At 42.9% G+C, this 26,249-nt stretch overlaps 1 protein-coding gene across 1 annotated transcript; it reads right to left on the bottom strand.

The window, feature by feature from the left end:
- Positions 1-292: 292 nt before the first annotated feature.
- On the bottom strand, positions 293-22,070 carry LOC108795880 (long-chain fatty acid transport protein 6-like). Its single transcript, XM_018567204.1, has 6 exons — positions 21,790-22,070; positions 21,026-21,634; positions 13,079-13,288; positions 12,405-12,563; positions 4,287-4,411; positions 293-406 (listed from the first exon to the last, which is right to left on the bottom strand). The coding sequence occupies exons 2-6, from the start codon at positions 21,504-21,506 to the stop codon at positions 293-295; spliced, it is 1,089 nt and encodes a 362-aa protein (XP_018422706.1). The 5' UTR covers positions 21,507-21,634; positions 21,790-22,070.
- Positions 22,071-26,249: the final 4,179 nt, after the last annotated feature.

Genomic DNA, 26,249 nt, shown 5'->3' with positions numbered 1-26,249 from the left:
AGAGGCCCTTGTCCCTTGTTGACTTGGGGATAAGGTGCTTTCGCAGGGGGAAAGCACCCTCCCCATGTTGAGGGCATGGTGCAGGTGGGGGAGTGTGCTCTGCCAGGAAACTGCTAGGATTAAGGGTCTGACAAGGGATTTTTTTTTGGGGGGGGGGGGCCCTATATTTTACATTTTTGGGGGTCCCCCGAAAATGCCTTCCATACTTATAGGGAGGGCTAAACGCACACTGTTTTTTTGTTGTTTCTGTGCACTGTCAAAAGTTAAAATGAAAAAAAGTAAACATTTAAAGTCACTTTTCTGCAACGAACACTTGTTCATAATTATCATTTGACTCATCCGAAAACAACAATTCGGATTTGTCTAAATACGAATCAGGAAAGGAACGGACTTTTGAACCGGGATCCTGAAAAACAAATAACGAAAAAATCTGAAATTAAATTAATTTTTGCTGGCCTACATGTCTACCGATTTCTACCCCAGGCAAGTGTGCAGTAAAAACAAGCAGTTTTTACATGGATCAACCTAAAACTTAACGTGTGGGTGCTCAAATTTGTTCACATGCTGCTGCAAATTTTATACAGTATGTCGTGTTTGGCAGGCTATTGGAGTCAATAGGACCACGCCGCAACCATGTGTCAAGTAGTTATGGCACAGTATTGCAATGCGAAAACCCCCTTGAAAAAACAACAGGGATTTAGGAGGCAGCAATATCGCCTCTTGAATGATTGCAAACCGCACTCTTCAAAGTGATTCAAAGCCCCTTAAAAGTCAACTGCACGTGTTAATGAGGCCTAAATCCCAAACTGAGACTGGAGTATGAGGCACTCAAGCCTTCCAGAGTGCAGTGATGATGCTGTGGCCTCATGGTAAAAGTCTGCTGCAGTTGACCAACAATGGCCTCAATTTGGAGCCTTGAGTATGACGGGTCTGAGGCATTAATTAACACATCCTCTGCCTCCCACAGTGCAGTGGTCAAGCAATTACTAGTCTAAAGAACTGTTGTAAGTGCATGTGATGATGCTGTGGATGTGCATTTTTCACTAAAAGTAGTTAAAAAAAAAAAGGAATCCTAAGGAGTTATAAATGCTTTTATAATTATTGTTATTTATTCATGCATTTGTTTTATCTTTTTTCAGTTTAAGCATTATTACAGATATCAAAAATGAAATGTACAAATCTTTATTTGTTCTGCATCACCAGTGAACATATAAACAGAAACCTGCAGTCTCTTTGCAGCTACTTCATGTCTAAGTGAACGGACTTTCACAAAGGCTGCATGGCATTTTCTGGGGGTAGGATTCCGGATGGTGTCAACAATTGTCATTGGCTGTATAATGTGTGCTGAAATAGTCACTTGTTGTCTCCATCCCTATGGCAGGGTGACAATGCAGAAGCACAGTTGGGAGACAGGGACCAAGCATTGTTATCCTATAATTGAAATGGCATGAACATTGACTTTTATGGTAGAATCACCTGGTATAATTTTAATGAAAGATTTAATAATGTTAAAAATCCCATTTGAAATGGACAGCATGAATAAGCATTGCAATGAACAGTGAGGGTGAAGAGGTTAAGCCGCTTCCCTAATACATGGCAAGACTATAATAACTTATTATTGAAATAGTTTTAATCTTTTTCATCCCCTTGCAACCAACTTCCAGTGGCCCTTTAAGGGGATCTCAATGTTGGGATTCGATCATGTGATCGTTGTGATTGGCTGTTATGGTAGTCACATGATCATGAGTCCGTCCCACTAGCTCCTGATCTAAAAATGATGACCAGAAGCTGGTGATGCATGCTAGTGAGCATGCTCTCAGCACTGAACAGCCGGCTGACTGATGCATGTGTACAGCTAGAGTTAAGGTCCACCTGCTGGGATGATGCCCATGTGTGTTAAGCCAGAGGAAAGATGTTACAAAAAACTTAGCAACAATTGCTCAAGCACCGCGGTCAGTGTCCATGTTAGGACCACAATACACAATATAATCTGACCATACAATCTTTGTACAGTCAATTTTAGATTTAGCAAAACTATGTAATCTGAGGGCCTATCTAACCTATCCAAATCAGGTAAGCCCTTGCAACACATACAGTAGATGTTGGTAGATCTAAAAGAATTCGTACAACAGGAGCTTCATAGTTCCTCCCAATTTCTGCCCCTGTAACATTTTCTAGACAGCACAAAAAACAGGGCATGTTTTAAGTAAAGGCAGGTCAATTGAAAAAAAATAAATAAAAAGGAGTTAATGTACCAAAAAACGATAATTACAGGTACTAAACGAGTACAATTATCAGAATACAATATTTTTGTCACCATTGGTCCTTTAAGAGATTTAAGCTGATGGAATAATCATGCATTTTACTGGTCAGGAAGCATGGGGTTGCATTGTTTTGGATGATGTAATGTGATCTCTATGTAACCCCCATTCAACATTGTAACAAAGACTGGCCATACAAAAGGCCTAGGTTACCATTTACCATTCCTGTTTGAGAATTGCTATTGGCATTCAGTTAGTGCTTAGTTTCAGTTACATTCCCAAAGTGCTGCATAAGTTGAAGACATTTTACACATGCTGGCAAACCAGTCCTTTATATTTTCTGCGCGAGAATCATTTTTTTTTTCAGGCCATGCTAAAGACCCTCAAAGACTGGAAAGTAGATTTAAGGTGTCATTGAGCAAGTCATTTTGAGAATGGTGGGATCTCGCAGACATTGATGTCCGAATAGTGTACTCTCAGGAAAGTTTCATTGTGCCCATAATCACAACCTGGTTTTAATTTTTATACCCAGACTGCAAAAATTATTTTTAGAAGATGACTGGTTGCTATGGGCAACATAAAATATTTTTAAGAGCACACTTTTCATACTCTACACTAGAGATGAGCTTAGGTTTGGACTGAACCCAGTCCAAACCCGGGCACATCTGAAGCAGAAGGCATTGCACTTAGCTGCCGACCAATCAGTTGCAGCCAATTAATTCCCTGCCTGCAACAGCACATAAACAAAGGGATGGGATGATGTGATGTCACTGACCTTATATCGCCCCTTGGCTTTGTTTGGTCAATAACGTATAAGGTCAATGACATCAGCACAAGTACTCCTTTTTTTAAGCTCAGCTGCAGGGCGGGGAATTCCGGATTCAAAAGGAGCTCAGTTTTGGACTAGGTTTGGTCCGAACATAAGCTCATCCCTACTCTTAACTGGCCACTGGGTTGTGCATGAGATTTTCTTGTGGTAAACCAAAAAAAGCAAAATGTAGAGCCTTTTTTGCCTGCCATGCCTGTGCACAGTTCACCATGTACTGTGCTGGGTCTGCCACTTGTTAGCCATCTGTGATTAAAGGGACCAATGACGGTAACATTCATATTATCTTTGGGATAGTTAAATGTCCACTGACTACAACTCCCTCTCTTAAGCAGGTAATTTTTGAGGACATTACTTTAGTTTCCCTGCCTCCTCCCTTGCGATGCAGAAGGATTGTGGATTGTGGATTATGAGGATTTTGGGTGCTTGAAACAAAACTTATTGTAAATTAGGGATCATGAACTCTGCAAATTCCTGCTGTAGTTCCTGCTGTTGCTAGGGTTGCAACCTGTCCAGGATTCACCCAGACAGTCTGGGTTTTGAATGCTGTATCCAGGTTTCATGGCAGCAGGAACCCTAACACAAGATATTAGGCAGACAGGGGCAACCAAAATTAAGATAGGGGTTATTGGCCCCCCACTGAAAATAGTCTCAACTGTGATCTTTACATATGAATGGATGGCGCTATTTACCACTCATTCTCCCCAAAAAATGTCTGTGCGTTGCTTGAGTGTTGGGGTTTCGCTTGAAGAAAAGGTGGCAAGCCTAGCTGTTGCTCAAACATTCTGAAATGAAGAGGCATTACACACATGACATCAGAAGATTACACTCCCTTATTTTCTTATTGTTCAACATAGCAAAAATACAAAATGCGACAGACCAGATAAATAATGATACCGGTAAATCAGTCACTAGGCTGTTACTAATTTCTAATTTGAATTACTACATCTGAAGTTCCCATTTTGGTCATCAAACAACTTATTGAAAACTAGAACAACACACTGAAATGTCGGACAGACTGTTGTGCACTTTAGCAATACTTTTAGGTTACATATATTAGTAGCATTAATATGTATGTCTCAAACTCTTAAGGCAAAAAATAAGTTTAAGTTCTTAAGTGAGGTGTATTATTATTACTAAAATTATCTTATTGCTCTGTTCTATTTTTGCAGCTAGTACACATGACTATTTCAACTTACCACAGGCTGTTTACATAAGTAGCGGCATAGTTCACCAATGTACTGGAACACTGTAACATTATATTTTTTGCAGTCGATCCAAAACTGACTCGCTGAAAACTTCTTCCTCAGTACACAAGTTGCACCTGCATGTGATATTTAAAACATACATTTATTTATTACAGGTAATTATATAGCGCCTGCAATGTACGCAGCACTTTACATAGTTGCACATTCACATCAGTCCCTGCCTTCAAGGAGCTTACAATCTAAAGGTGCCCATACACTGCTCGATTCTCCTACGAGAATCGCGGGAAATCCCACGATCGTACGAGAATCGAGCAGTGTGAACGAAGACGTGCGACCGTTTCTACTGTACGGTCGCACGTCTTTTGTCTAAGGAGCACGCTAGAAAACCAGCCGAAAATCGTACGATTTTTGGCTGGTTTGAACGGTGCTCGGGAGACAAATGCCGAACGGGCCGGTGTGCGCATGCGCACACCGCCCGTTCAGCATTGCGGTCATCGGAAGCCCGCCCCTCAGGGGGGCGGGCTTGCGATGATGGAGAGTACGATCTGCCTGTCCAAGATGGGCAGATCGTACGTTTTTTTAATCACTTTACAACCATCGCAAGACCTTAGTCTTGCGATGGTTGTACAGTGTATGGCCACCTTAAGGTTCCCATCTCACATACAGGGCCAATTTAGACAGGAGCCAATTAACCTACCAGCATGTCTTTGGAGTAAATTACAATTACATTTATCATGTTACAATTACATTCATCAAATAAACATTATAGATTTAAAGCTGAACTCTGGGTACAAAAGCTTTATTGAAGTATATTCCTCAATAGCCAGAGAGGATATACAACTGCTATCTGTGCACCAATCCCCTATACAGCCCCAGATATTACCATATAAAAATAGCATCATCACTGTGCTGTTCATAACTTGTGCAGAGCTGTGGCAGGGACCAAGCAGGCCCACGCATTATAGACTGCCCACAGAAAACTACAGAAGGGGCGTATATAAGACCAGTCACCTTGCACAAGGAGAGAGAGAAGTAGTGACGTATGACACAAAAAGTGGAGAAAAAAACCCCCCAAACCTGACACATTCCACGCAAAACTCCAAAAATGGACTGGACAAATTATTGGCACCCTCAATTAATATTTTGTAGCACAGCCCTTGGAAAAAATAGCTGAATTCAATGGCTTCCTGTAACCATCAACGAGTTTCTTACATCTCTGTACATTCATTTTGGACCACTCTTCTTTCGCCAACTGCTCCAGGTCTCTCAGATTGGAAGGGTTCCTTTTCCCAACTGCTGTTTTGAGATCTCTCCACAGGCGCTCTATATGATTCAGATCTGGACTCTACTGACCAGTCCAGTACTCTCCAGTGCTTGTCTGAAACCATTTCTGGGTGGTTTTTGACGTGTGCTTTGGGTCACTGTTCTGCTGTAAGACCCATGACCTCTGACGGAGACCCAACTTTCTGACACTAGGCCCTACATTGCACCCCAGAATTCTTTGGTAGTCTTCAGACTTCATAATGCTATGCACACAGTCAAGACATCCAGTGCCTGAAGCATCAAAGCAACCCCAAAACACCAGTGAACCTCCGCCATGTTTGACTGTAGGGACTGTATTTTTTTAAAGGCCTCATTTCTTTTCTGAAAACAGTAGAATGATGGGCTTTACCAAAAGGCTGTTATTTTGTTTCTTCTCTCTACAGCACATTCTCCCAAAAGGACTTTGGCTTCCTCATGTAAGTTTTGGCAAACTCCAATCTGCCTTTTTTATGTTTCTGTGTCAGCTGTGGGGTCCTCCCAGGTCTTCTACCATAGCGCCCCTTTTCATTCAGATGGCGATGTATAGTGCGAGCTGACACAGTTGTACCCTATGCCTGAAGGTCAGCTTGAATTTGTCTGGAAATTGATGGAGGGTCTTTATCCACCATTCGAACAATCCTTTGTTACAATCTTTGATCAATGGTTCTCTTTCATCCACGTCCAGGGAGATTAGCTACAGTGCCAAGGGCTGTAAATTTGTTGACAATGTTGCACATTACACAGGAACATTAAGATCCGTCACGATCTGGACACGGGAACTTTTTTTGTGTCATACCAATACAAACAAATGAAATAAATATGACATTGCCTAAACATTTGTAATTGCAACAATTTTCTGTGCGAAGTGGTGCATTATCTGACAGAAATGCAGAGGTGCCAATATTTATGGCCATGACTGTATATCATTTCCATGCTGTATGTGTGCATTTACATACCTGGACATTAGAGACTCACTATATTATTTGGTATATGTCTAAAAATCTGTCTTTATTGTAGCTTCCTGTAACTCAGTGCTCATCAGCACTGGGACAGGGATGACAGCACTGCAAGCCGCTCTACAGTCTCTACTGTATTTTACACTGCTGTCAGTCTATAACAGGGAGCTTATTGACAAGAGGAGTGGGCAAGAGTGATGACCTCATCAGTGTGGCGATGCTCCTTCACTGAGCAGCCAGCAGGCTAGCGACCAAGCAGCATTGCTCAAATGCAATGGAGAAAAGGAAGGACATTGGCCTGACTATGCTGCTTGACAGAGGTGTAAGGGTCAAAAGACTGGCTGAATAGAATTATATATTTCCAATATATATTTCAGCCATGTATTTAGCAGCTTGTCTTGAGTTTAGTCGTATCTGATCATTGGCTGCATTTTGTGCAAAATTTAAACTGATGTTCTAAAGCAAATAGGTGCATCTAGGCATTGGGGCATTATTGTTTTCAGTGCGCAGATACACAAATCATTTTCTTACCAATGAACGAATACATTTTTCATTCATGGGGGAGCTGAGTTTCAAGGGCTGGATTTATTACTAGCCCCAAAACATGTAAATATATAAGTTTCTGTTCATCACAGAGTAAGAGAACTGCAGTGACTGTATGGCCTCATGAACGTGGGCTGGAAAAATGCAGCCTTCAGATGCATTGTCCATTTTTTCAAGCAGAACTCCGGACACAGGTTTTATTAACCCTTGCAGTGGGGCTTCCACTGCACTTCAAAGGTTAACTACTCGATATGTCTAGGTTAAAAAAATAAAATGTAAAACTTGCCCAATTCTCAAAGCTATCTGTCTGTCACAGCTCTCCCTCCTGCCTCTTTCCTCCTCCTCCGCAGTGATAGGATGTTCCTCGGCATCCTCACGTCCTATACACAGTGCATAGGACACAATTTACACACGGGACCTTAGACTGCTGCAGCGGAGGGGCAATGAGGCTCCAGGGACCGACCTAAAAGCAAGCCATCACTGCAAGGGTTTAATAAAATTTGTGCCAAGAGTTCTTCTTTAATGTCTCTGAACACAGCTCAATTTCAGCCAGTTTGTCCATGCAAATTGTGATGTGTAGATCCGTACACATCATAGATCTAGCCCGTAAGGGGGCTAGGTGCCAACCTGGGAACTGTAGGCCGGTCAGTCTAACATCGGTAGTTTGTAAAATGCTAGAGGGCATAATAAAGGATTATCTGGTAGAATTTGTTCAGGAAAACGGGATAGTTAATGACAATCAGCATGGGTTCAGGAAAGACCGTTCCTGCCTAACTAACTTGCTAACTTTTTATGAGGGGGTAAGTAGAGATATGGACGGAGGTAAGCCGGTAGATGTGGTATATCTGGATTTCTCAAAGGCTTTTGATACGGTACCACACAACGTTCAGGGGCATAAAAAATGGCCCAAACCTGTGTTTGGAAAGACGCTTAGTGGCATAATTTAAGTGCATACGCATGTAAAAGCATAGAAATGCATGTACACGCACATACATGCACAAGTAAATCTATTCCAGTGGCTAATATAAATACTGTACATATTCTACCCAATATAATGAGTTTGTGTTCATATGCCTCTAAACTCGATACGCACATAAATGTGCAATAAACACAAGTAAATACATGCCAAAACAAGCATTTTTATGCTGGATTTTTCTGCCAGCTTCTGGCAGAAAGATCCTGCGTAGATGGGAGTATTTTACCATGCCTGTCTGCATGAGCCCTAACAGGCCAGGTCACTTAGAGCTCATACACATAGGCGTATTTTAAAAAAATTGCAAGAATGACAACCCTTACAGGATGAACATTGTAGCCAGCAGTGTAGTCATGGTGTTGTTTTAGGGCTGGTTTACACCATCTCCAGTGCATTCCGGCACGGTTAGAACGCACTGGATCACATAGTGGAAGCCTCCCTGCGTGCACAATTTTTTGCTATTGCACCAGATTGGAACGTGGACATTGCTGTGCCATACGTTCTGGTGCAGGCAATCGCACTGCAGGAAGGGGGGGTTGGGGTGCCATTGACTTGAACGCCCGACAGTATCAGGAGAGAGGAGGGGACCCGGCGGCATACCTTATCCCGCCGCGTGACTGTCCCCTCCTCTCTCCGGCAGGTATCAGAATACTGCCGCGTGTGCACGATGACGTCATCGCACACGCGCGTGGTGACGTCACGCGCATGCGCAGTGACGTCTCGGCGGGGTGACACTTGGTTACCTCTCCGGGTGTCACCCAGCCTCGGGACGCCACTGATGCCATTCAGTGCATTCCAGCAGCTAACCGTGCTGGAACACACTGGAATTGGTGTGAACGGGCCCTCAGAGGGTGTAGTTAAATAATGAGTTTACATACCAGAGTTACAGTACGAATAAAAGGATAAATGAGTAATAAATGATACTGAGCTTAGTGGGTCAAATGGTAAAATAAATAATACAGTACAGGCAGCTGCAGTGTTTTAAAAAACAAGGAGAGTCCTAGTTATCCCAAGGATATAAAGAAATACAGTATACTCTCCGTTATCCTGTATTCAAATAAACAGAACTCTCATCTAACCAGAAAAAAAATCCCCTGTGTACTCACTGTTTTGCTGATCTGCGGCATGTACTATCCTGGAAATGATTGTGTGTTTATTTGTCTTAATTTACTTTTGATTACTGCATTTCAATTTTAATATGAAGTCAATACATTGTTTATGTTTTGATATGGCATTAGTTACACCATTTTTTTTTTTTCATAATAGCTCTTAAGCAACCAGAAAATCACTTTTTCAAAAAATCTACCAATCCCTGTGGATGCCGGATAATGAGGCGTTTACTGTATTAGAAACGTCAGAGATCTGCGCACACTGTGGTTACGGATGAAAAGCTACAAATCTAAAATGGAACAATGTTGCACCATATGATGATACTTGGTAGACAAACCAGTATCCTGCATGTCTGATCCAGCAGAAGAGTTCTCATGTGAGCACCATTTAATGAATGGGAAAAGTAAGATGCAAATGTACAAAGCAATACCGATTATGTTAATGCAGAACAAAGTCTGAGTACAGCTAATTTATCTGTGTGAGAGGCTTTCAGAGCTGATTCAGTGATAATAATGCCCTGATCCTCCAAAAATGTAAAAATGTCCAATAGAATCCAGAAAATTTAAAATAAATATTAATTGTTAACCGTGGAGAGCATAAAAATATAATGAATATAGAATCCAAAATTAGAACAAAAAGGTAATAAACAAGAATAAACTAAAATGATGTGATATGATGATATATGCATAGTCTGGCTTCAGTAAGAATATATAATGAGATGCATGACTCGTTTTGGATTCACACTGTAACATCTTAATTAAATGCAAAGAAGATCACATCATCATTATCACTGAATCAGCTCGGAAAACCCCTCACAGAGGTAAAGCAGCTTTACTAAGGTGGTTATTCACTCAGCTGCCGAAGGCAGCCGAATGAATAACCCAGCCGAAATGAAGTGAGCCAAACAACGTTCGGCTATTCAGTTCTGGCTTGTAGGGCTGATTTCAGCCGTACTGACAGTGCAGAAGGACTTCGACTCAGCCACTACAGCATCTGGATCAGCTGAGCAGAAGCTCCGGCAGCTTACCCGCTGCCGTTCGCCCCTATCCTCATAGGGGCTGAACGGCAGTGACTGAATAGCCGAATGCCGCCGAGGCCGGAGAGAACCACAGGATCAGCCGAAGCTACAGCTGGATCCTTCGGCTCCTTTGTGAATAGCCCCCTTAGACTTTGTTCTGCATTAGCATCACGTTTTCCCCATTAATTCAATGGCGCTCACATGAGAAGTGTTCTTCTGGATCTTACATGCAGATTCTATTTTGTCTGCAAAGCATTATTATACAATGCAACATTGTTTCTTGTTAAACTTAGCTTTTCATCCATATCCACCGCAAGTGCAGATCTCTGACATTTTTTTTTCTTTAAAGGATAACACATTAGCTCTTTTAATATAATATGAACACAACACAATCAATTACCTCTGCCTTTTATGTTCCCTCTGCTTTGAAAGCTGTCATCACCGGCCCAGGTCAGTGTAAACATTGTTTTGTTTACATTCAGTACTTAACCTGTCTGTATTGTTTAATGATACAATCAAGAGGGTAGCTGCCTGAATGTCTTTAGTGCTTGAAGCTAAAATGTATGATTCCTTTACTACACTGCACCTAAACCACTAGAAAAAGATCACAAACTGCTGGAAGGAATGTTTACACTACCCTGCACCTGTAATGACAGTTGTTATAGTGCAGGGAAAGAAAAGGCAGATAAAATCGGTAAGCCATTTAAAGTTTGTTGTCTTTGGATACAACTATCATCCTCATCATTATAAGGGAACCTGTATTAAATGACAGATGAAGTTTGCAATTAGTGACCTCATTCTGAAAATGCTAGCTGCAAGTTTGACAATGGGGGCCACACAGTAATTAGAAGTTAGCAGTCGTTCTAACCCTTTTAAACTCTACTAAAAAAAAATGCACATGATTGGGTATTAAAAGTGAACAGGAATTAGCTTTTCACCTGCTTGGATCAAGAATATTCACACAATTTATTGATTAAAGATTCTCAACTGCTTTACTAAATCAGTCTGATTGCTGATTGTCTTTTAATTTCCACTTCAGCAATAGTGATGAGCCAAATGTACCTGAGTTTAAAATGGGGCGGGTTTGGGAAACTTTACTTAAGATTGGGTGCCCAATACGAACCCCATTGATGTCAATGTGAGCCTAATTTTATAAATCATGTGGCTATGATTGAGCAATGATATCAACACTATCCCTGCCCATTTGCTTACGCGGCTGTTGATTCACAGCCATGTAAATAAATTATAAACTCTTAAAGATCATATAATTACAGCGAAATGCCAATTATCCTTACCCCCTCAGTACGAGATCTCGTACTGAGGGGGTAAGGATAATTGGCATTTCGCTGTAATGATATCACATTTGATTTTGATTATTGTGGTAGCACTCATATTCCCTCTTTATATGATTTTTAGACCACCTCCTTCTCCTAAAGAAGCGTTGTGTGGCGCGAAACGCGTAGAGAGCATTGCGAACATCGCACGATCACCCATCTATATGGTTCCACTTGAGGTTATTGGCAATACTGTTGAATGAGCTATACTTTTTTCCAACTACAATAGTCCATATCATATACTGTATCGTCCTTATATTGATTATGCCACAATCATGTCAATAGATTCTGTGATCATGTTTATTATAACTTTCGGAGTTGAACTTGATGGGTGTTAGGAGGTCCTCTTTATCTACATGTATTTTGTCCTTTGTTAATATATTTGCTACCAATATTTTTAACCTTTTTGTATTAATAAATAATATATTTTACTACATATACAATCTTTGTTTATTGGACTTGTCATTTGGTGCCTAAAAAACCCCAACTGCTTCCTCCCTTCATTTGTTATTATTTATTTATCACTGTTCATCAACAGTGAGTAATGGCGATGTATGGCTATACATCAGATATAGATGCTTGAATCAACAAGTATGCAGCCTAATAACTGCATTCAATGTGAGTATGTTAAAGCCAAACACCTAAATAATACTGGCAAAAATAGTAGTGGTAAAGGATAACATGCTGCCATAATGGACCACATTTGTTCTCAGTTCTGGCTGTTTGAACACTTTCACAATAATCGAGGCATTTATTAAATTTTGAAATATTAGGGCTAACATACTTTTATTTAGTATACATGTTTATATATGGGCACTGCATAAAAAGACACACGCAGAATGTTCAAGTTAAAATTGAACACAGATAACATACCAAGGTAGACACATCCACCGATCCCAACAAGGGAGGCAGCACTATGGTAGAGTGGTAGTGTGACATATACAACATCTTCAGGAGTGCCCCCGAATGCCCATAATCCAGCAGCACCCCGCAATGCTTGAAGCTGACTTATAACAGCTGCTTTTGGAAGACCTACAAAAATGAATAACATTACCTACTGGATGTGCCATATAACATCATTTAATCCATACAAGTAACAGAATAATAGCAAATGTAGTTACATTTACTAGCATTTTAACCATGATAAAACCACTTGCCCAGTAAATGTCAGACCTTAGGCTTGCAACATTGCAGTTGTCAGGGGATAAGTAATAGAATTCACCACATATGCCTTAAAGTGACACTAAATGTAGGCGTTAAATCTTAAACATGCATTCAAGTAGCCCACTATATGCTGAGTTTTGGGTCAAAGGAGGACATAGTATACTGTTTGTCCTGGGATCCTAAAGAAAACTATGGCCAAAAAACGTTGGCCCATAGTTCTCTTTTAATAATGATACAGGAATGTTTTTAAATCAAATATATTCTAGGAGTTAAAAACAAATTTTGTGTTTTGGCTTTCTACACAAGAAAGGTTATTTTACATCATCCTTTTTGTACATTAGATAGTACTTGTCACTTTACATGAAATTACGTTGCAGTGATACCTGTAGTTCCTGATGTGAAGATATAAAGCGTTGCAGCGTTAGTGCTGCTGACAAAGCGCAGGTTTGCAGGCACAGGCTCATCTGTTACTGAATCCAGCTTGTCTAGGACAGCAGTTACCCCTGGGAGACTCGTTTCCCTAGCCATTACCCAAACTGTAATGTTGTCTTCCTGCAGGCTTGGTAGGATCTCTTCCAATGATTCAAGCATGTCTGGTAAGAAAAAAAGAACACCAATATATAAATAAAGCAGTCATGATTTGGTAGCAATTACAATGGAACTCTAGAAGAAATAATTGTCATAGAGTCAGTAAAGAATAAAATCCCTCTCATACTGTCTATGTCGTCCTTGGGAGCTCTCTCACTTCCCATGTCAGTGTCAGTCATTAACAAATTGAAAATTAAAGCCAGCAATAAAAATACGCTCTCAGTAGAGTGTGGAAGAATTAGATTCTCTCCAGGTTTTACTGTCCGGGTCTCCGTTCTCCTTAAAGTTTTTTAGTTTTGGATAGAGTGCAGAGGGATTAGAAGAGCTGTCAGGTTTTTATTGCTGCCTGTGTCCCCAATAAGGAGATCCACCCTCTGTGTTTGTCCTGGTGATCATTATCACTGAAAGTAAAATTTAGGCTGCATTCACACCTACCAAGAAGATGCAATTTGATATTCCTGCGTCCAGGGATAGTAATTGATTCCTAACTGCATGTAATTGTATCACATATGATTACAAGCGGTGTGCCAGAGTTCTGACTTTCAAATGCTGCCGCTTTCTCTCGATCATTAAAAGGAGAGCTACAGGGTAAATGAATTACACTCATCCCCATAGTTAGAGCCGACGTGTGACATTGAAACTATCACAGGTTGGCTCTATTGATCGAAAAGTGAGCGAAAACATACCGCCGATCCGCTCACTTCCAAATCATCTCCCTGCAGTGAGTGGTGACTGTCAGTCATCACTCATCACATGCATTCCCCCTCCTCTCTCCAATCCTCCAGTGCTGAATGGAGGGACGGACGTGGAGGGGCGGGCATAGCTGGCTCTGCCTCTAGAGAGGCAAAGTCAGCTGTCAATCAACCAGCTTGGTGGATCTCGACAGTATTGTCGGGATCCGTCCTGGCTGCGGCGCTCTCAGCATATAGAAGGCAATAACCCGCTATAGGCTGAGTTCGGGTCATGGGGGGACATAGTATATGTCCTCCCGTGACCCAAAAGAGACCTGTGGAAAAAAACGTCACCCCATAGTTCTCCTTTAACTTGAACGGGTGACAGCTGCTGCTTGTGAATGGAAGATTGGAATTCCTGCTGCAGGAAATCGCAAGTGAAATACCAAATTGCACCTACTTGGTAAGTGTGAATGAAGCCTAAAAGAAGATCCCGAAAGAGGGTTAAGTGCTCATTTTTGTGCAGAAAAAAAAAAGTTATATTCACCCGATCCTCAGAGCCTGCTTGTTCTTAGACTGGTCCCTGGAGCCTCTCTTCCCCTCCACTGCAGCAGTCTGAGGATCTTGGAGTCATCATGTTCTTTATACAGTGTATAGGACGTGAGGATGCCGTAGGACATACCATCGCTGCAGCGGAGGAGTAGAGGGGCTTCAGGAACCAGATTAGCAGTCAGACGGCTGAGAGGTTCAGGTGAGTATAACTTTTTTTAGCACCTAGACAAAAACAAGCACTAATCCCATGCAGTGCAGGGGGGTAGCCTCACTGCAAGGGTTAAGAACATTTTACCCAGGGTTTTGCTTTAAATGTGTCTGTTTGTTTTTGACTCGGAGCTCAAACAAAGAAAAATACTTACCTGATCCTTGACCCTGCCTGGCTGCTAAACCAGTCCCTGCTGCCTCTTCTTCCCCGAGCTCTGGTAGTCTAAGCCCCCCTGACGGAACTGAGAGACAACTTTCTCTCTCAAGTCTGCTCCTCTGCTCAGTTGCTGGTGTTTCAATAGCCAGTCTGCTATTGGCTGTTTCAATTTTAAAAAGCCAATAGCAGTCTCGCTATTGCCCCGGCTGCCTACATCCATCTATCGCCCGTGGAAGCTAGCCGGCAGAAGAATGGGGCCACGCGCGTGCACGGAGGGGGGGAGGGGTGGTGGTGCAAGTAGCTGGTCTTGCCTAGGGCGCAATGTCTAGCACCGGCCCTGGTTATAAAGCCCAGCATTTTTACCAAAACTTCCTTATAGAAGAATGAAAGCCTCCTAGGCCAACCCCCATTAATCTTTCTAATACAATCTGGAGAAAATGAAAGTGACAACAGTTCTTTGTATAGAAAGAATTCACATTGTTATTCCAAATTGGATGCTTCATAACATCAAACTGTTTGTGCTCACTAATGCAAATAATCCTTTTTCATGTGGGCATTCAAAAGGCCTTGCAACTGCAGTAGAAGGCTAATGTGTGCATCACCATGGACATCAGCATGGCATTTTATAAAACGTTCTGCCTGACTTACATTCCAAAAAATCATTAAAGAAGAACTCGTGGGGGGAGGGATAGTATGTTTAACCCTTGCAGTGGGGCTACCCCGGCACTGCAAGGGTTAACTACTCATTTATGTCTAGGGAGGAAAATAGAAAAAGGTATATTCACCTAATCCTCAGAGCCGGCTGGCTGTTACACCGGTCCTTCTATCATCTCTCCCCCTCCACTGCAGCGGTCTAAGGATCCTCCAGTCATCACGTTGTATGCAATGTATAAGATGTGAAGACCATCGCTGCAGCATAGGAGGGGAGAGGCTGGAGGGAGCACTGTGACAGCCGGCCAGCCCCGAGGTTCGGGTGGGTATAACTTTGTTATTTTATTCCCCGGCAATTTTTCCCCGGAATTCTTCTTTAAAACATACCTATAGGCCAAACATTTTCTTTTAGCTTTGGATGGAGTAGTTGGTTCAAACTCCGGTCTGTTGTATTTTTTTTTTATGTGTCCTGGGAGATTTCCTTTCACTTCCTGTCCCGAAGACACGACTGAAATGAAAAGGATATTTTTCCAACCTGTCAGTAGAATTATCCAAAAATTAAAAAAAAGAGGCTTGGTCTATAGATCCTCATTGAGTAAACCTCATGAAAATGCAGCGAGTGCTGTAACACACCTTATCTAATCATGTTACTAATAAACTCTACAAACAGATTCTTTACTGATGGTTACTATAGACAGCATCACTTTTTCCATCCTCAGTCCAGCAATGTAGCAACTGTTCAGCTGATAGATATAATGTCTTATCACATTAGTAACACGCCAAAATAATATTTCCTTCCAAAAAAAAAACATTAGAACACTTGCATCCAGAGATGCACCGATACCAATACTAGTATCGGTGCCCATGGGCAGCAGGTTTCCCAGCCAATCAGGAAGCCGGGAAAGGTCATTACTCGCCACCCGGATTCCTGATTGGCCGGGAAGCCGGCTCGATCCCTATTGGCTCGGAAGCCGGTTTCCTAGCTAGTCGGGAGGCAGGTCATTACTTGCCACCCGGATTCCTGATTGGCCGGGAAGCCGGCTCGATGCCAATTGGCTCGGAAGCCGGTTTCCTAGCTAGTCACAATCGAGGCGGTCAAACAACATAGAGCTGGCCTCCACATGCAATCAGGAAGCCGGGCGGCATGTCATTAATCGCCGTCTGGCTTCCTGATTTGCCGGCTCCATGCCAGCGGAAGCACCGGTATCGATGCTTGGTATCAGCGAGTAACAAAATAAAAATATCAGTACTCGATACCGAAAAACCAGTATTGGTGCATCCCAGGCAATCAAGAAGCTGAGAGGCAGGTCATTATCCGCCGCCCAGATTCCTGATTGGCCGGAAAGCTGTCTCAATGCTGATTGGCTGGGAAGCTGGTTTCCTGGCTAATCACAATTGAGCCAGCCAAACAACATGGAGCTGGCCTCCCCATGCAATCAGGAAGCCGGGCGTCATGTCATTATTCGCAGTCTGGCTTCCTGATTTCTCTGGATGCCAGCTCCATGGCAGCGGAAGCACGGGTATCGATACTCGGTATTAGCGAGTACCGGCAGCAAAATATCAGTACTCGGTACCGTAAACCGGTATCGGTGCATCCCAGCCAATCAGGAAGCCGGGAGGCAGGTCATTACTCGCCGCCCGGATTCCTGATTGGCTGGGAAGCCGGCTCGATGCTGATTGGCTGGGAAGCCAGTTTCCTGGCTAATCACAATCGAGCCGGCCAAACAACATGGAGCTGGCCTTCCCATGCTCACAGGAAGGCGGGCGGCATGTCATTATTCGCCGTCTGGCTTCCTGATTGCCCAGGAAGCCGGCTCCATGCCAGTGGAAGCACCGGTATCAGTACTCGGTATCAGCGAGCACCGAAAGCAAAATATCAGTACTCATACTCGATACCGAAAAAATTGTATTGGTGCATCCCTACTTGCACCATAACTGCTCTTTAACTACTATAATGCATAGATCAGCAATAACAGAATTACAGGCTAATGTTCAGTAGGCATTGCATTGCCGAATGTGAAGTACTGTAGAAGCAACTTCACATACACTGAGCTATATAAACTATGTGCTATGCCATTAAAGGCAAGTCTTATTATCTTCTGACAAAATGCATAGGAGGGGACTGTAACAGTATCTGTTAAATCTGCTTGCTCATGTACAGTCATCCTATGCATAGTTTTTGTTGCTAGATTGGTGTACGATAGGGCCAGAATCTCTTTGCATGCTTTACATAAGTGTGGTTTTGCTTCTTGCTTTTGTGTAATGCATAATAGAACAAGCACATGGTGGTGCGTACAGGAACAGGGCGTACCCTTCAGAGGCCTCACTAGCAGCTCAGAAGTACTGAATATTAACCTTTTCACTCCAGTCTGTGAAATTTAAAGAGGAACAGGCATACCGTATATACTCGAGTATAAGCCGTCCCGAATATAAGCCGAGGTACCTAATTCTTTTCAACACCATTACTCCGGCTGGCCATGAGGAATGGGTCCGCCTGGCTTTGGCTAGGTGGACACGAGTGCCTTGCCCCTTTCAGGAGCCTTGCAACCTGGGGGGTCAGAGATATGGCCCCGTCTCTTCAGGAGACAGACCATTTAGATATACACTTTATGCACTTTTTTGTGTGTGTTCACATGCACCTTTTTGTTAAATTTTGGGTGTTCGATGCACGCACCTCGTGCTTCAAAATTTTTTTTAAATGCAGTGCTCGAAGAGTAATTGTGTTAGCAACCAAAACCCAAAAAATGACATATAATTAGATTACGCTTACTTGGTGCGTCTTTTCATATATTTACAAGAGTTCTGCAAAACGGTGTATCTTAATCGATCACAAAAAACACCCCCAAAATTCTCCTTATTGTAATGAAATTCATACAAAAGCCTCGCACTATTTTACTTATTTGTGAGCATTAGGCTACATGCACACTAACACTATGTACGATTGGATGCATTTATATGTGTTTAATGCATAAATATGCCACCAATGATTCCCTAAGGCTCTATTCACACTCACACATTTATCAAAACTTGAGAAGACAGAATTTGGAGCAGTTGCCCATTGCAACCGATCAGCATCTCTCTTCAGTTTTCTCATGCAAGATTTGAAAATGAGACAAAGAAGCTGATTGGTTGCAGTGCATATCTGCTCCAGAATTTGTCCTCTCCAGTTTTGACAAATTCCCTCCAATTTTGTGTTTACATGCTTTTTTCTGCAGTCAGTTATCTGCATTTAAAAAAAAAAATAGAAGTCAGGTGCATCTAGGAATCAATTTGAACTTCTAAATACACCAAAATGCATGTAAATGCGTTTTGATGATAGGATTTGGTACCAGATGCACCTAAATGCATGTAAACGCATGTAAACATGTGTTATTTAAAGCATCTAGAAGTAAAAACACAGCATCTAGCCTGACAGATTTTCTTCTGCATATAAAGGACAAAAACGCAAGTGTGAATATAGCCGCATAGTAGAACTATGAGGTGAGTGATTTCAGGAAGCCGGGCAGCAAGTCATTACACGCTGCCCGGCTTCCTGATTGCTTGGGAAGCCGGCTCCATGCTTCCTCATCACTTGTATCACTCCCGGCCAATCAGGAAGCCGGACAGCGTGTAATGACTCGCTGCCCGGCTTCCTGATTGGATCGGGAAGCTGGCCGATCAGGAAGCCGGGCACCATGTAATGACGCGGCGCCCGACGTTCTAATTGGCCGGGAAGCCAGCTTCGTGCTCCCTCATAAGGAGGGAGCATGGAGCCGGTTTCTTGGCCAATCAGAAAGCCGGGCACCACATCATTACACGGCGCCCGGCTTCCGGATTGGCCAGAAGGCCGGCTCCATGCTTTCTTGTCATCTAGAGACGAGAATCATGGGGATGGCTTTCCTGCTAATCGTGAAGCTGGGTGGAGAGTCTTTACACCCTGCACCGGCTTCCCGGCTAATCAGGAAGACAGGTGTTGAGTCATTACACGCCGCCTGGGTTCCTGAATGGGACTTCCGGTATTCGGTATCGGCGTGTACCAAAAAAATAATAATTACGGTACTCGTAATTACGGTATTCGGTATCGGCGTGTACCAAAAAAAAAATAATTACGGTACTCGTACTTGATACCGAAATACCGGTATCCGTGCATCCCTAGTGAACAGTTTGGAGAAGGAAGGCGAAGTGAACAATCCAGGACAACATAACTGAACTGGAAAGTGAGCTGAATTAGAGAATGTTTCCAAATCAGCTATTTTGTCCTAAATTGTTCAGTTCTCATGTCTTCTCCAAACGCTTCACCCTTTTGTTATCCCTGCTGCTGAACACTAGTGAACCACTAACTTTAGCAGCTAGGATCTCCTCCACTATTATGGACCCTGGCTTAAACTTGTGCTTGAGATAAAGCACTTACCAAAAAGCCACATGGGAAGAGATGCGAGTGACAGCAACGAATGGGACAGAGGTGTGCACACCCTTTAAAATTCAATAGCTCATAAAGAGCCTTATAACTCCTATCAGCATCCCCTGCAACCCTTGCCCAAAGATCTCTTGCTGATGGTGGCCAAAATGTCCAGAAGTGGACAGAGGAGAAAACAAACTAAAGGGATACATTTATTATAGTTTGTAAAGTTCGAGGCTTGGTGCTGAAGACACCGGCTAATGCTCTAACATAAGTAATAGCATTGGTCACACTTCTGATTTTAAAGGAGAACTATGGGGTTAGGGCCTTTCCCCATAGTTCTACTAAGGGTAACGGGAGGACACAAACTAGCGTCCTCCCGTCACCCAAAGCTCAGTATACCGCGAGCTACAGCTCGCGGTATACTGAGACGTCGCAGCCGGAACGGATCCCGACAATTATGTCTGGATCCACCCAGCTGCATGAGTGACAACTGGCTCTGCCTATCTAGAGGCAGAGCCAGCTGTACCCACCCCCTCCCCCGTCAGTTCCGCCAGTCAGCGCTGGAGGATCGGACAGGGGAGGGGGAATCCCGCCCCTCCCCTGTCACGGCTCTCTGCCGGCACAGGATCGAGAAGTGAGCGTGCGCCGGTATGTGTTCGCTCACTTCCCGATCTACTGAGCCGACCTGTGACAGTTTCATTGTCACAGGTCGGCTCAGATCATGAGGCTGAGTGAAAATCACTAACCTCATAATTCTCCTTTGAACGTGTTGTTTTGCTATTGTGTATCAAATAAGAAATAAATGACTTTGCTGTGTGAAATTAGAGGATTAGACTGCAAAGAGGCAAAAATATTTTTTGGGGTATAACTATAAAATATAAATACAGGGCATAATAAATACGTCTTGTGATACATTAATCTCTGTTTACACTGGAGATGTCACATTTTCTTGTATTCAGGCGGTTAAATGTTTTAGTCAGTTTCGTAAATATTGTCCACTAAATAAAGTTGTGACTGGAATGGATACCAGTTTAAGAATATTACCAGTAAGTACTTAAATGTGTAAATGATATTTCTCTGCAATGACCAAGAGAACTCAAAATACCTAATGACTTGCAATTACCTGCTCCCACAATAAGGACCTTGGCTCCACAGCTATGGAAACAATGCAGCAAGGACCTGGAACGGATGTTGTAGTTAAGAAATGCCACCTGGCAGCCAAGTTTAGCCAACCCAAACCACACGTTGAGAAAATCTGGTTCATTGTTCATAAGCATAGCGACGGTATCCCCCTTTTTCAATGAAGAATTCTTCAAGAAATATTGGGACACCTGATTGCTCCTCCTGTCCACATCTCGGAAGGTGTAGGTATCTCCGTGGAATATTATAAAAGCCTTATCAGGTACCCGCTGAGCTTGCTGAACAAAACGGTCTACAACAGTCACTACATGACCTGTCCTTTTATACTTCTCAATCAGAAGTCCGTAGCGGATCACTTTCAGCAGGTATCTCAGGTCAGCCCAAAAGTAGGGGAAAAACTTCTTCTGCAGGAAATGCAGAGCTGCCAGGCCTGTCAGAAGTCCTGTTATCCAACAAAGATCCATCGAGCACTACGTAAGAACTCTGCACAAGAGGAAACACCTTATACAATCAAGGATGCAGTGAGTAGACAGGTGGGTCCAGTAGATGCCATAGATCACCCAGACCAGCAACAGAGCATGCCTTTATCAAGCTGAAATAAAAGAAAAAAAAGGAAATTAGTGACGTCAACAGTGCAAATGTATGCAAAGTAAACAACCAGTCAAAAACCCAGAGGCTGTTTACTGATTCAAAACTGCTAGTAGAAGTAGTAAACCTGAAACAATACAGTAATCTCTTGCCTCTCACCTACTTTCAGTCTCACTGCAGGATCCTTCTACAAATATTTCTTTACATAACAGAAGGAAGCAAGGGCGACTTTCTTTGCAGTTCCATGGTTTTTCCTGCAAGTCTGCAGTGCTGAAAAATCTCAGTCCGCTCAGCCTTATACGAAAGCATTGTGGGCTTATTGCTTTCAATAAAAGGGGATGGGACCCGAGACTGATGAGCCATGGGATCTGTCCACTCCCAACTGATGTAGAGACACAGCCTACTTGTTTACCAGCCAAAGCTTAGATAACACCCAGATAAACGCCTCACTCAGTGCTACAAAGGCGGCTGATGAAGCCTGTCAGGGAGGGAGCAGACTAGCAATGAGGAAGTGTCTTATGTTATACAATGAACTGTTATATAGGATATAGTCACTGAGGAGGACATCTGAGGCTCGGAGGTTTATCAGGAGGAAATAAGCTGATTAATCATGTTGCTTCTGTTTAGGCAGAGAAGGCGCACTCAGCACAACTTGTTGGCAAACAACTAATTCAGGTTATGCATGATGTATAGGAGATTTGGTCCTAAACCTTAGTAATCCACTCCAGGGGATGCAGGAGCATCCAGTGAGTACAGGTAAAATGCTTTATTCACTCTACATATGAATTCGACAAACTACGGCTTATCTCAGGATACTTAATGCAGCTGATTCGATTAAGCTTGTAAAGAGATATTATAATTAGCAGGACTGATTCTAGCCATGCCAGTTTTAAAAGAGAACTATGGGGTAAGTGTTTTTCCCATAGCTCTCTTCAGGGTCACGGGAGGACATATACTAACCTCCTCCTATAACCCAAATCTCAGTATAACAGTAGAAAGTTATGGCACACTCACAAGCCAGCTTGTAAAAAAACTTGTCTCACCATTAAGGTTAACAACAGAGGTTTGGATGCACGTCTTCTGCAGAAAATGTGAAAGCCGCACAGCCGCACCAAGGCACCTCTTATAGTGCGGTCCTAACTCTAAACTATGAGAGTCTCCATCTTGGAGCACATGGGGGCAAAAGCTCAGTATATCGCAGGCTATTGCCCGCTCTATACTGAGAGCGCCGCAGCCGGGAGGGATCCCGACAATACTGTCGAGATCCGCCCAGCTGTGTGAGTGACAGCTGGCTCTGCCTATCCATGGCGGCAGCTGCTGGAACGCACAGCAATCGCTCACAAAACTTCCCCCTTCATTCTGGGGCGGGAGGGGGTGTGGCAGTGCATTGAAGTCAACGGCTTGCAGCCATGCCATCCACCCCGAGGCCCGCAGTGCGATCGGACGCGTGGCAAAACATTGCCTACGTTCCGGGTCCACTATGAAGCAAAACATAGAGCAAGCACCATTTTTTGCATTTGCAGTGGACCGCAACGCAGGCAATGTTTTGCCACGCGTCCGATCGCATTCTGGGCGTGGGGCGGCGTGGCTGCGGTGCCCATGACTTCAATGCACCGCCACGCGCCCTCCTGCTCCACAGCGAAGGGGGAAGTTTTGTGAGCGATTTCTGTGCATTCCAGCAGCTGCCGCTCTGAAATGCACCGCAATTGGTGTGAAAGGGCCCTAATGGTAATGGCACAGCAAGTGCGTTTTGCATTTTTAGCACATTTGGTAAATGCCTATCAAAGCACACTTTTTTGTGCGTTTGACACGCGTACACGAAGCGATCAGGTGTGAATGGGGTCTTACTAAAGGCAAAACATTTTTTTCTCATTTTGTATAGAGTGGTGGAGGAGTTAGAACCTCTGTCAGGTTATTTTGCTGTGTGTGTCCCAGATAGGGAGATGCACTCTCTGCATTTTTACACAACACACAAACGCATGTACAATTTACATAAAATGAAGGAAGATTATCCCACAAAAGGAAATGATTGCACTGAATACAGAAAAAAAGCATACAAAACGCACATTAACAGATGTCAATGTGCATAAAAACACACTAGCCTTAACTTTACACAGTCTCTTCTGCCCTATAAAATCTCTCTGTCAGCAATTTTTAGATACAAGACTTCACTTCCACTTTGAAGTGGAACTCCGGGCACTCATTTTATTAACCCTTGCAGTGGAGCTACCCCCACATTGCAAGGGTTAAAGTGACATTAAACCCTCAGATGTTTTAACATAAAACAATACTGTAATGTGTACCTTACTCTAATCCATGGTTGTTTCCCTTCTCTTTGCTGCTCTTCCTTTTAAATCTGTATCTGTTCTCATGCGGGGCAGAACTTCTGTTTTGCAGCAGACTGCCTTGTCTCTGAAATGGATACATGGTGTCTGTGTATAGGTTTGCAACCTGAGATAGCACTACAGGAAGAGGCACTCAGCTGCAAAGGGAAGTTCTCCCCAAGCATGATAAGACATGAGGAGTTAAGGGAAGAGCAGCAAAGAGAAGGGAAACGACCATGGATTACAGTAAGGCGCACATTACGTATTGGTTTATGTTAAAAAATCTGAGGGTTTAATGTCACTTTTTAAGTGCTTGTTTTTTTTCTAGGTTCAAAAATAAAAAAGTTATTCTCATCTGAGGCTTGCTCTTAGACTGGTCCCTGGAGCCTCTCTCCCCCTCAACTGGAGTTGTGTAAGGTTCGAGTCGTCACGTTCTATACACTGTGTAGAGGACATGAGGATGCCGAGGAACATACCATCTCTGCAGCGTAGAAGGAGACAGGCTGGAGGGTGCCAGCTGGCTCTGAGGATCAGGTGAGTATAACTTTTTTTTTAACCTGGATACAAATGGGCAGTTAACCGTTTCAGTGCGGGGGGTTAGATATTGTACTCATATGGGAACCTTTAAAGTGGACTTTTCCCCATATCTTCAAAATAACAACAAACACGCCTTTAGAAATGTTTAGTAATAACAATCTACAAACACATACATAGAGATAATTGCAGGCTTAATTGCATACCTTATTTCTCTTTTCTTCCCCAGTCTTCTGGCAGTGGCCATGTTTACTAAGGGCAGGTTACTGGCTCTCCTATTACTTCCTGGAATTCTGGCACATGTGACTAGTATATGTGACCATGCACATCATCTCAGGGGAGGAAAATGCATTTCCCTGAGATCTGGTGAGATTACAGATAAGGTTTCCCAGCAATGCTCTGCTGATGACGATGCAATCCCAGTGTGCATTGCTTTGCCAAACCGATGTCATTTTGCCCTTTCAATGTTCTGCAAGTGTAAGTATTTCACAATCACAGCATTCTACAACTGACATATATATGTTATTATTAATCATCATACACAGAGGGATGCATTAGTAGAATTAGATTCATGAGTGTAAACATCCGATTTAACACCCCTTTAACCACTTGCTGACCAGGGTGTTTACACCCCCTTCCTGTCCAGGCCATTATGTCAGTGTTCAGCGCTGCGGTACTTTGATTGACGTTTATTTCGTCATGCAACACTGTAATTAAATGAATTTTATACAATTGTTTGAGGACAGATAGAGCTTTCTTTTGGTGGCATTTAATCACCACTGGGGGTTTTATTTTGTACAATATAAGAAAAAAAGTACTGAATATAAAAAAAAAAAAACCTTTTTCCCTTTATTATTTTAGGAAACATTTATTTTTACCCAATTTTTTGGTAAAATATAAAAACGGGGTCACGTTGGGTAAATAGACACCAAACATGTGAAGCCTTAAAATTGCGCGTGCCCGCGAAATCCACAAAAAAACTTCCATAGCCAAAATTGGCCATAGGCGACGCTATAAAAGATTTTACCGCTCATCATTTTAGTGTCATCAGTGGTTAATGGCCCAATAATGATTGCTCTCACTCCGATGTTTGCGACGATATGTAACATGTGTGGCATACTTGGAGCAATCGTCGTTTTTGCGTGTAGGTGCACCTAATGCATTTTTGCACATCTTTGTGGGGGAGGGGGACTTTAAAACCTTTTTGTGGGGGTTTGTGTGTGTGTGTGTGTAAATTTTATTTATTTTGTGAGCAATTTTTTTTTTTTTTTACTTAATTTTTTTTTTACACTTAACTTTATTGTTATCACATAGGGTGCTAAGAAGAACCCTGTGTGATAACAAATTACAGTGACAGGTCCCCTTTATGGAGACATCAGGGACCTCTAAGACCCCTAATGTCACCTAGGGACCCCCAGAGAAGCTGATGAAGCACAGATGTGCTTCATCAGCTTCTCTCCGGTTTCTGTAGCGGAAAGTGACAGAGGAATGCGGAAGTGATGTAGTATACATCACTTCCTGCATTCAGAGACCGGGAGGAGAGCGGAGGAGAGGGAGATTTGGTACCTCAACTCCCTCCGCTCTCAGAGCAACATCGCCCGGGATGGATGGACGCCCAAGAGCGCGGGGACAGCAATGGCGAGAAGAGGTAAGGGGGGAGGGGGCGTGCGCACTGACTTGCATCACACACCATGACTTGCATCATACAATCATACGGACCGCTTGTATGTAAACGGCCATCGCTGGCCGTTTAAAATCCTG

The sequence above is a fragment of the Nanorana parkeri genome, unplaced genomic scaffold (assembly GCF_000935625.1).
Source record: "Nanorana parkeri isolate BGI_ZX_2015 unplaced genomic scaffold, ASM93562v1 scaffold1020, whole genome shotgun sequence".
Taxonomy (NCBI): domain Eukaryota; kingdom Metazoa; phylum Chordata; class Amphibia; order Anura; family Dicroglossidae; genus Nanorana; species Nanorana parkeri.
This window is presented reverse-complemented; position numbering and strand designations above follow the sequence as displayed.

What these genes read in the sequence shown, in the direction of transcription:
- LOC108795880 (XM_018567204.1), bottom strand. Translation starts at nt 21,506, where the DNA reads ATGGATCTTTGTTGGATAACAGGACTTCTGACAGGCCTGGCAGCTCTG. An exon ending in GGTCCTTATTGTGGGAGCAG is followed by an intron (nt 13,289 to 21,025) that starts GTAATTGCAAGT and finishes TTTTCTTACCAG; the next exon opens with ACATGCTTGAATCATTGGAA. An exon ending in CGGTGGATGTGTCTACCTTG is followed by an intron (nt 4,412 to 12,404) that starts GTATGTTATCTG and finishes TATCACATGCAG; the next exon opens with GTGCAACTTGTGTACTGAGG.